Source organism: Thalia democratica, chromosome 1, assembly GCF_965202585.1.
Source record: "Thalia democratica chromosome 1, ktThaDemo2.hap1.1, whole genome shotgun sequence".
In the NCBI taxonomy this organism is placed as follows: Eukaryota; Metazoa; Chordata; class Thaliacea; order Salpida; family Salpidae; genus Thalia; species Thalia democratica.
The window spans coordinates 70,353,579-70,365,695 of NC_139165.1; the positions used below are offsets into that span (position 1 = coordinate 70,353,579).

At 24.2% G+C, this 12,117-nt stretch overlaps 1 protein-coding gene across 1 annotated transcript; it reads left to right on the forward strand.

Moving 5' to 3' along the window:
• Positions 1 to 5,680: 5,680 nt before the first annotated feature.
• On the forward strand, positions 5,681 to 11,640 carry LOC145838588 (uncharacterized). Its single transcript, XM_082946209.1, has 10 exons — positions 5,681 to 5,737; positions 5,847 to 5,932; positions 6,533 to 6,617; positions 7,086 to 7,229; positions 8,235 to 8,406; positions 9,787 to 9,884; positions 10,341 to 10,429; positions 10,656 to 10,695; positions 10,822 to 10,983; positions 11,352 to 11,640. Exons 1-10 carry the CDS (start codon positions 5,681 to 5,683, stop codon positions 11,478 to 11,480), a joined length of 1,062 nt encoding a protein of 353 aa, XP_082802335.1. The 3' UTR covers positions 11,481 to 11,640.
• Positions 11,641 to 12,117: the final 477 nt, after the last annotated feature.

The following is a 12,117-nucleotide window of genomic DNA, read 5'->3' on the forward strand; positions in this document are numbered from 1 at the left end:
TAAAGATGTAGTATAAGGATTTTTGATTTAAAAAGTACCTTGTTTTGTATAAAATACCTATTGTTTTCAATAGCTTTGTTTTTACTGCTTCAATATGGTCAGACCAATTGAGGTTACTATCTATTGTAAAACCAAGATACTTATAATTTTCTACCTTTAATATGGATGTATTACCTATTTTTATTTGTAAACTTGTGTTTTTCCAAACTTTTGTTTTACCAGAGTGAAATAGCATGTACCTTGTTTTATCAGTATTTAGTCTAAGCCTATTATCCTTTAACCATTTTGATACATTATCTAGTTCTGAATTAAGGTATGCAGTGTCTGTTTTGTAATTGTCTTTTTTAAATGTGGTATATAATAATGTATCGTCTGCAAAATTTAGCACATTTAGACTGGTGTTGTTTTGAAGATCATTTATATATACCAAAAACAGTAATGGTCCTAAAACAGAACCCTGTGGCACTCCTACTTCTACACCCTCCCAATCTGATTCATGCCCTCCAAAATTAACAAATTGCTTTCTTTCTGTTAAATATGATTTTATTAAATTATGCATTTTTCCATTTATTCCAATATATTCTAATTTGTCTAACAAAATCTTTCTATCCACACAGTCAAATGCCTTGCTCAAATCTAATAAAACAGCACAAACTGCATTTCCCTTATCAAAGGAGGACAATGTACTTTCCACAAACTCTGAAAGAGCTAAGGTAGTAGAGTGTCCCTCCCTAAAGCCAAACTGAGAAGAATTTAAGATATTGAACTTTGTAAAAAACTTGTATAAGCGACTATATATGGCTTTTTCTATAATTTTGTTAATATTTGATAAAAGTGAAATCGATCAATAGTTTCCTGGAAGTGTTTTTGAACCTGATTTAAATATAGGTATAACTTTAGCTAATTTTAAACAATTTGGGTAATTACCTTCATGAAATGCTTGATTGGTTAGTTCACTAATAACTGGAGCTATATGATAATTTATTTTTTTTAAGATTTTAATTGAAATATTATCTACACCACTAGCTTTATCTGAACTTAAACTTTTTATAATACTTATTATTTCATTTTCATGTACATCAAACCAGACAAAACTGTTATAGTGGTTTTTTGGGCTATTAATAGAACACTTTGGATGAATTTCCTGTTTTAAATAAGTTTGTTTTCCAATATTGGCAAAATGAAGGTTCAAGTTATTTACAATTTCATCTGAATTAACAAAAGATTTTTCATTTATTTCAAGTTTATGAGGAAAAATATGTTTTTTTTTCTGTTTGTTTGTGATATTATTAATTACCTTCCAAGTCTCTGCTGAATCTTTATTACAGCTTTGAAGTCTAATTTCAAAATACTTTTTTTTCGAAATTGTTTTAATTTTTGTTAACTTGTTTCTGTAAACTTTATATTCTTTTACTTGGTGCTTGTTACTAAAGTTACTTCTGCATAGTATTTTGTAAAGGTTGTTTTTATGCCTAATAGATTTAAGAATACCTTTTGTAATCCAGGGTTTTGACTTGAGTTTTAATTGAGATTTTGAAAGTTTTTTCATAGGAATATTTTTATCACTTATCTCTTTGATTTTATCTATAAAGCATTCAAACTTTAAATGTATTGAGTCTTTAGAGTTGATAATTTTATATATTTGAAATTTATTAAGAATTTTGGAAGTATCAATCATTAGTTTTTGAGTATTAATTTTAGAAAAATCTTGGAAAAATTTAATTTTAGAATTTATATTAGTCGTACTTTGGTTATAATATTTTAGTTTTACATAGAGTGGGAAATGATCAGAAATATCTGATAAAAGTACTTTTGAGTCTAGAATTTTTTGCGGGTTGGAGTAGTAAAAATGATCAATCAATGTCCCTCCCAGTTTACTAACTCTAAACTGTCTTGTTTTAATTTTAATAATTATTTTCTTATAAAATATCATAAACTTATTAATTTAATTTTTAAATGTTTGATAAAGTGATTTTTAACCACATTGTTTATAAGGACTGTATACAGCTAAATTATCTCAAGATTGAAAATTAGTTTTATCAGGATTTAAAGTTATGTTGAGATTTTAACCTTAAGATTGTATTCTAAAGATGTTTCACTTAAGGTGTGCCAAATCAGCTTCATTTTTATAGATATACTTGAACAATAGAATTATCTTAAAGTTATTGTCATCCTGAACAAGATGTTAAAAGATATCTAAGTAGTTTGTGACTAATAACTGAAAAGTTTTTTCATGCACCAGGTCCTAGGACCAAATACTCTGAGCACTTCAGAAGTATCAGTTCTAAATATTTTTGTCATTTTGGTGTGAAGTCAAATTCATGCACTATTTATCTTGAAGTTAGTTTTTATATAGTTTCAGGTTGTCTTTAAATGTATAGGAAGTTTAAAAAGTTATTAATAAAATAAACTCATATTAAAGTCTAACTATTTTCTCTAACAAAGACTATGGTTCCCTAATCAAAGATATCTCTACCTCAATTTTACCTGTAGTTTGAAATTTGGTGATTTTAAGTAACTTACAGTAATAAATTTTTAAAAATCTTAAGGCAGATACATAAGTATTTATTTTTGCTTTATAACTACTTACACCTATTCTTTTACAAATCTTTTTTCAGTTTTCTTCAATTAGTTTAGTTAGACTTTAATTTTAGCTTTTTACAAAAAGTTCCAGTTTCTTTATCTTAACTCGTAGTCTTTAAGTTCATACTTTATATATAACTGACTAAAAGGTAAACTTGAAAAGACTAGGCTGTTAATATTTATTACACAAAAATATCAAAAATATTAAATAAAAACTATTTTAGCTGAAACTTAAGACATGTGTGGCCGGATTGCGTAGGGGTCCTAATGTTGGCTTGAAAACTCTCTCAGGGTTGCCAAAAAACCTTAAAACTTAAAATTGGACAATTTAGCCTAAAAAATCTGGAGTTTGAGAATTTTAGAACTGAAAATGTTAAAATTATTAAAAATTCCAGGTTTTTTGATCTAAATTCCATGTTTTTCCAGGTTATTTTTGTCTAAATTGTCGAATTCCAGGTTTTTCAAGGTTTTTCCAGGTTTCCAGGTAAAGTGGCAACCCTGTTCTTTAACAAAGTTGGTTATAAAATAACAAATTATTAAAACTATATAAAAAGTTGTCCTAATTTTTTTTTGAAATCTTCAAACTATCTTGAGTTGCAAAAAAAAAAGTATCTTGAGCTGTCCTGAGTCATCCTGATATTTTTAAAAACTTCAAAAAATCAAGAGTTATCCTGAGTGTGTGACAACGCTCCAACTATTAAAGTTTTATAAACAGTAACATAAATATATAAACATTTAGACTAGATTAGGGCTAAACTAATTTAACTTTTCTATACTTACCTTGCAACTTTTATATTTTCATTGTCATTTCAAAACAAAACTATTATTTTTTTATTAAATAATATTATTTAAATATTATCTGGGCTATATAATCTTTACCTAATACTGTAACGATTATATCATTTTAATTTATAATTATTTTCCCATCAATCTTTTTAAGCATTATACTTAAAAAAAAAATGTTTATAAAAACTAATAAAACTTCATATTGTTAAAATTACAATTATAAGTGACAAGTTTGAATAATTTTGCTTATTTGAAAATACTTTTTTTTTGTATGTGTCTGCCATGGGTTTCAACTAAGAAAGCAGGGTTGCCAAACATTTTTGGAAAATTTTCTCCAGGTTTTAAAAGTACACATTTAGGGTCTATTTTTAGTTTAAAGTTAAGCTTAAGGTAAGAAACTGTGTTAAGTAGTATAACAACAACTAAAATATACTTCAAAGCTACTTTAAATGTGTTTTTTAATGAAAAAATTTTTGACGATGACAATGAAAATAACATTTCACACCTTTATATGTTAAGTTCCAAGTTTAATTGGAAGCCTGTATTCAAATCACAGATAAACCGTGCTTTTTTACCTACTACACCCAAGAGAGCTAGTAGGTTTTTTACTGCAGGTTTATACTTAGCATATGACTACCTTGTTGTTTTACATTTTAACTTTCACATATAACACAATTTACTTATTAAATATATAAAATATCTGTAAGGATATTTAAATTAAACAGCCGACTCCTACTTTACCAATTAATTATTTTATTAATTATAAAATACAATATATATTTAATTCAGGTCATTATGATTTTATGTATGTCGCTGTAAATTAATTATCGGTCAGTACATTGTAAGCCTAGTAATAATTATGTTTTTTGTGTTTTGGTTTTCCTTAAAGTTTAATTTTTTCATTTTTTCACTTTTTGATTTTTACATTTGAACTAAATCTGCTTCCTAATTCTATATAACTTTGATTCAATCATTACTAACATTCAATATATAATATACATGTTACACCGAGTTTCTGTGACTTTTATTGCCTTCAGCGTCGTTAAGTTTTATTAAATTTTATTGATTTACTAGCTAATGGTTAATGTTTTATTTTTGTTCAAAATAGATTACATAAAAACAAAATTAATGTTCTTACAATACAAATTAAATAGTTTAAATAACCTCATTTACATTGTGACGTAATTATTAGTTGTAACGAATGTATTTTTTTCGTTAGTTAACAACAGTAAATTTTGATTTAGTTATCTTTCCTATTAACGTAAGTTGTTTGTTTATATTATGTTTTGTTGTGTAATTTAGCTTACTTATTTATTTTAGACTTAATAATTACAAACATCATATAGTTTTATAACAGTCGGATTTAATATTAAGTATTTCACCTATTAATAACTATTATCTGTAGAATATATCTTATTTTAATGAAAACATATATACACCTACTTCTATGCTTCTATTCTCTCATTACAGTAATTATTTTTTTACAGAACCCAGTTGAAGTGTGTTGATTTGTTGACACACAGAAACATATGTTGGTAGAATAAAGGAAGATTACTGTATAATTTGTTTTTATTTATCATATAAATTATATTTTTTTTGTCATCATCAAAAATTTTTTTTTTTAGAAAAAACATTTAAAGTCACTTTACATTATCTTTTAAATGTTTTGTACTATTTAACACACTTTCTTTTATAGAAATAAACTTAAAACTAAAAATAGACCCAAAAATGTTAACTTTTAAAAACCTGGAAGAAATTTAGAAAACCTGGAAAAAAATTTGAAAAATTGAGTGGCAACCCTGTAAAGAACCTCATTTTTATTAATTTTAAAATGTAAAATAAATATTTTTTAAGATTTAGGAAAAACTGAGGATGACTAAGGGCGGTTTAACTCACTCAGGACAGTTATTTTACTCAAAAAGTTGCAAACCTAAAGTTGAAATAACAATGTTGGTTTTTATTAAAAGTTAAAAAATTGTGTTACAAACATAAAAAATTATTAGTGAGATTTGTTGTACAATAAAAAATCAAGGTTTAACTACATGTCTAAATAACAAAACTTTAAACGTATGTACTTAACTGATCTATATTTTTAAATTTTGTTTCTATCAAAAAGTTTTATAGTATGGATTTCTTTAAATCAAAATTTTGATTTTGTTTGTTTTATCAGTTGAATTAACAGTATATTAAAAACATGATAATCATTCTAAAGTATAAGAATTGATATTAAAAAAATAAAGTAGAAACTAGCAGAGTTTAGTAATAAGTAAATAACTTTTTACTTCTAAAAGATACATTTTGTAACCCTAAAATGGACTACTTCAATCAAACAACTGAAAGATCTATTGCAAACAATACCAATAAAAAGGTTTGTATTTTTTGTTTAACTTAATTAACTTTTGTTTCTTAAGTAGTAGCTGTAGAAATTTTTGATTAAGATAAAAGTATTTAAGTATTAATAAATACTTTAAATGCAGAAAACAGCAGCAAGTAAAAGTTTGTCAAAAAGAGAATTTGGAGTTGTGGAAAGCAACAAATTAAGAACACCACAGACAACATCAAAGTATGTATTATTTTGTATTATAATAAAATTTTTCACTCTATCAGAGCGGTTGGCAAATTGATTTTGTTCATCCAAGTAACTTTTTTTTTTAAACAGTTAATACAGTATAAGACAGTTCAAGCTTTTTATAAGTTTTTTAACACATTCTTCATTCACTTCTTTAGTAACTAAAGTAAACTTCTTCTTTTTTGTTTGTAATTTTGATTGTACATGTTCTCTTTTATGTATTAAAAAAAATACTATAAGCTCTCAACAGACTTTTTCTTTTAATGTGGTCCATGACAATAAAATTTTTTCTGTAAATCTTCCCAGTTCCTCATAAAATACTGCCAACTCTTTCTCTAAAGTTTTATGAGTATTGTTAAGGTACTTTTTGATTTTATCACCAGAAATGAGTGAAAGCAACTAATATTTTACATTTTACTGTGAAAAATAATAATGGCTTAAAAACAATTTTCTGCACAATTACTTAGCATAATTAAATCATTTTAGAACTTGTAGTTAATTTGAGTAGCTGAACATAGTTATAGTAAATTTATATATCAATTAGTTTTCCAGTAATTTTAATTTTCGGACTTTTAATTTTGATTTTTTTAATAGTAATAAAGCATCAGTATTTGGTCAGCAGTTGAGGAAAAATTTAAAAGAATCTAAAACAATTTCAACCTCAAGTCCACAATTTACTGTAAGTTTGAAATACTAGACTAAAGTATAACAATTGTTTGGTACGTTAAAAAATATTGTCTTAGAATTTTTTAACTAGTTGTTATTTTATTTAGTATTTAAAGATTAAACTATTCAAAAACAATTGTAAAATTTTTTCAATATAATTTACTTGGTACCTAAACTTTTTTTATTGTATCAATTTATGTATCACAATATTTTTTCAAGTAGTTTGTTTAAATTAACTAACTAAAGATAAATAATCATTTTCATAATAATTGTGTTAAATATAAATTATTATATATAAAAAATAGTTCTTATTATTTTTTTCTTAAAATTATATTTTTATTTTTTTCTTAATTAATTTTTAAAAAAAGTTGTTGTCAATATCATAAGTACATTATTAGTAATTTAGTAGAAAATAGGTATTACTATTTTAAGCCAAGTAAGTTTTATAACTTTTTGTTACTTAACATTTGTAAATTTGTAGGATGCAGAAACACAAACAAACTCTAACTGTAATTGCGAAAATTTAGAAGTTTATGCTTCTAAAGTAGAAGAGATAACATGCTATAAGCTGTTGCACAATGGTTTACAACCTTTGTATGAATCTGTTGTGTCTGAAAAAAGCATAGTGAGTAAAAAAAAGTCATATATTATTTAATAAACCTAAAAGGTATTTCTATTTAGTTTAAGACTTAGTTTGTTACTATAATTATTTTATATTAACAATACAACTGTTATTCTTTTTTGCGACAGATAATTTATTAATTATTACATTAGTAGAGTCAAACTAAGTGCTTCTTGTTCTTTATAAGTATGTTTTAATCAAAGTTTACACAATTTTTTAAAGTTCATAAGTGAAATAAAGTAGCTTTTCAAGTTTATAATTTAAATAGCTTAATGAAAATTAAAATAATAACTGAAAACAAAAAACTATGACATAAAATAACTATGAAAATTGAAATATTTTCAATTAATATATCTAAAGAATAAGTTATCATCACAATAATATTTTGAAAAATTTAAATATTTTATATGATGCCCGCCTAGTTATCAAATTGGATTTTTATTTAAAGCCATTTAAAATTTTACTTAAAGGAAAAAGTACTAAGCATAAGAATTAATCTACTTTGTTAATAAAGTTGAAGCTTTTCTCATGCAGTAATATTTAGTATTAAATTATATAAATAGAGTAGTTAAAAATTATTTTAATGTCATAAGTTGGTATATGCTATCTTATTTTGTTTAATTAACTAGACTACGTGGTTAACTTCTTTTGTTTTTCTTTAAAATATAAAAGTAATTAAAAAATAATATTTTTGATATATAAAGTTTTAGTGATAACACAAGTTTGTGTGCAAAGAAATCAGTATATTTTGAAGGCGTATTTGAAATTTTTTAAATCAGATATATTTAAGAATAGCAAATAGCTTAAAAACTCTCCAAAATTGACTACTTTTGTAAAATTGTCTAAAGTATAGTATTATTCACTGAGCTCTTAAGTTATTATAAAATTTAATTTACTTTTATTGATCTACTCTAACAAAAATATGAAGAAAGCAATTATGTATATTATGTATACAATTTATAATTGTTATTAAATAAAACCACCACTGAACAATTTCATACAATTCAGTTAGAAGAGCAAGAGAGTGGATTTGACTTGCAAATAGACGAAATTGAGAAGAAGAATGAAGAGTTGCAGCAGGCAGTGAATGACGGGTATGAACTTGCTGATGCTTTGGTGGAAAAAGATGAACAGTTTGCATTCGACTTATTTGCCCAGGTTGAAGAGCTTATTAAAAATGGTTAGTGAAAGTAGTTAGTAAATTTGTTATGGTTTCAACATTTCATAAGTTCTATTAGTATTTGACTAGTCGAAAATATATTAAAGTTTCAGTCTAGGTTGTAATGTAGAAATTAGTTTTTGGTGAGTACACTTTTTTAAACCAGTGGTCTTAACCGTAATAGAGATTTGTGGAAACTAAAATAAATTAAAAGTTTGTGCATCTCAAGCTCAAAACTTCCACAGATATGCTAATGATTTTATATCTTTACCCTGAATTCCAGAATATCTTGTGTAAGTTTCATATTTAATTTCGTACACACTAGTGTGCATGGGTGCACTGCACACCATGAAGACTACTGATTTAAAACACAGCTGAATTTTAATTGAAAATTTGAATGCATTCACTCTTTAAATTTCGTGTTTAGAAAAGTATAATCATTATTTTGTATAATTAATTAGCTAAATAAATTAAAAAATATTTTGAGAATACAGTCTTTGACAAATGCTTAATAGTACAATTTTCTACTATTAGTATTGTAGTTGTTTAAAAACATAAACTATGTTTGTTTTGAAATATATAAATATTATCATAGTTTAGTAATTGATTAGTTTATCTGACAAACATTAAAATTATAAGTATAATTTCTGGTAGTTTTCTTAACATTTCAACTTATCGTTTAGAAATTTGCTTAGTAATTTTAGACTGCTTTCTTTAATAATTATAAGGTCTTGCAAAAAGTTTATGATAATAATTTGTGTTTGCTAAATGTTTATGTGTTAAGTTTTTGCTTAACTTAAACATACATTTTTGAATATATATTATGTGTTATCAATCAGTTTTCAAATATATTTATTAAAAGTATTATATGCTTAAACCATCATAAAAAACAAATACCAGTTTTCTAGGTTAAGAATTTTCTTAACTATTATCAAAATGCAATTCAATTTTTATACTCAAAGTCAAGATATATTACATAATGTAAAAAAATACTTGTAAACGCTACCAACTCTTACAAAAAAAAGTATTATTTATCAATAGTTATATATAAACTAAATTATACTTTGAAAATAATAATTGTTTGCATATGTTTAATTTTTTAACAAAAACTAAATCAATTTTTTTAAATTTGTTTTTATTTATACAGTATTATTTCTTGTTTAAATTTTATGTATCAGTGTTTAAATTATCATTTTTTTAATAGTAAAACTTCAGTAAAATAAAATATTCGTTTTTTAATTATGATGTATTAGTATTGAATATAAGCTATAAACACATAAAGTTAGTATACTAAACATTAATATTTTTGTATACTTGCTACATGATAGTCTTTTATGTAAACTAATTGAAATTGTTTTCATAAATACAATTAATTAATTACCAATAATGTCGATTTTATAGAAAACAGTGAAGCACCATCTGAAGAAGGTGATTGTGATAATGGGCTATCTGTTGATGAAATATTATCTGGAGTAAATGACATGCTAGAAAATGACAAGGTTATTTTTCATTCATTTTCTTTCTTAACAACTTGTTAGATTCAACCATGGTTGTCTTTTACCTCAGGCTAGATAAGCCTTTCAAAATACTATTTATATTATAAATAAAACAATTTTGTCTTACAAGTCTACTTAGGACTTTAGGTTCTATAAAGATTAGGAATTTTTTTTGTGTAAATTGTTTATTGAAATAATGTTTGCTGTAAGGCGTAGTATTATTTTACCTAAAGTAAGTGTTGATAAAGTTTGTTGTCAATGATTTACGACGTCCATAAGGTTCTTAAGATATTGGAATAATAGATTGACTAAAATAAAATGTTATAAAGATTAAGACTTAATAATTTTGATAAATATGTTTAACCAGTTTTATATATTAAAACAAATTTTTGAACAAATTAACTAGTTAAAATTTTTTTTTGTGTTGTAAGGCTAAATTTTAACTTAATTTCTTTTTAGAAAATAACTCCTATAAAAGAGAATAAAGAATTTGCTAAGGAGGATAAAGAGCTTTCTGAAGAATCAGAAGCATTTGAAGTTTTTGATGAGTAAGTTTCTGATAGGTCTCAATTTTAATGTTATAGATAATAGAATAATAATAAAGCAACGATAATAAAGTTATGTTTATAAAATAATAGAACAAAAAATATTTTCATGAAGTTATTATGGGGATAATAGTTGTAAATGGTATTTTGATATATGTTTAGTATTCAAAATAAGTTATTTGTTTTATCGATATAATTAACACAGTGCAATAAATAAAAACTCTTTCAGAAATTCAAATTCATTTGAAGAAGTTCTACCTTCAAAAAATGTAAGTCTAAGTTTGAACGTTTTTGTTAATTAATATTTAAACTTAGTATTGATTCTAAATTTTCTGTCAGATCATAAATAATTAACAAAGTAATTATATGAAAAAATGATTATCTTTTTTGTTCAGGGTGTCTACATAGAAGCTTCAACATTTTGTACTTGTGATTGGAGTAATGAAGAACATGTCAAGTACATGACTTCCACTGAAAATGATGAGGTGTATTACAGATGTCATTACAAAATAAAGAAAGACGAAATTGAACGTTGTAGGAAAGAAATTATCCCTAAAGTAAGTTTAATTAAAGTTTTATGTGTATTAAAAGTTTTAAGATGCAATAACAATACTTGAAAAAAAAAAACAATTAAAATTATTTAAGTAAGTGTGAAGAATATATAAAGTTCCAAAACAAATTTTATATTACTCATTGTAGATGTACTTAATAGATGATATCTCTTAATTTTTTAATTTGGTAAGATATTTTATATAAAAAGAAATAAATTCAAGTAAAATTTTGAGTAATTGAAATTTTTTAGTTATAACAAATCGCAATTGTTGATATTGGCTATTAAAACTCTTTTATTTAATAAAACTAAAATAATCATTAGACTGTTAACAATATTCAATCAACTGGTTGTTATAAACTTTAAAAATTACAGTTAAAATTATCTGTTGCTGAAAAAGAGGAAAAGCTATCAAAGTTGAAAAGTGAACAGGAAGAACTTATTAAAAAGGAAAAAGTTGCAGATAAGCTGTATGAGCTGGTCAACAATTCCCAAGACCTGTAGAGCATATCGCCTCATATGTTCAAACTGTGATGTGAATTTGACCAAAAGAGAATTGATAAATAAGTGTCATTTTGTGTGAGTGATTTTTCGACCTGTTTACATTTAGGATATTAAAAGTTTGCACTTATTTTAAATTGTTTGATTTGACTCAGTCAAATAGTAGTTGAGCTCTTTAAGTATGTTTTCTTAAACAATGTTGCATAAATGAGTATATCAATAACTAGGTATTTTAATATAAGTTATATCTTTATAATATATTATGATAATGTTCCAATTAAAAGAGTTATGTAACATTTGTGAGATATTTGAGTTAATTGAGTAATTTTGCTGCACAACTGTTTTGTCATTTTCTATTTGTTTTATTGTTTACTTGTAGCCGTTCATTAAGAATAAAACATAGTTCTTGATTTTTATATTATTTGTTAAGTTGTTAAATTAAAACGCTAATACAAAAAGAGTTAAAAAAAAATTAATGAATGTAAAAGGCTATGATTATACTGTTATAGTTACATACAACAAAAGTTTTCGATAAGTTGCATACTAATGTTTTCAAATAGAATCTACTTATGAATTTATATTAAGAAAAAATACTTCAAGGTATTAATAAAACTATAAAACGATAAAGTCTTAGTTTTTG

Coding starts and splice junctions, on each gene's coding strand:
- LOC145838588 (XM_082946209.1), top strand. CDS start 5,681: ATGGACTACTTCAATCAAACAACTGAAAGATCTATTGCAAACAATACC. Junction 10,430..10,655: donor GCATTTGAAGTTTTTGATGA/GTAAGTTTCTGA, acceptor AAACTCTTTCAG/AAATTCAAATTCATTTGAAG. Junction 10,984..11,351: donor GGAAAGAAATTATCCCTAAA/GTAAGTTTAATT, acceptor TAAAAATTACAG/TTAAAATTATCTGTTGCTGA.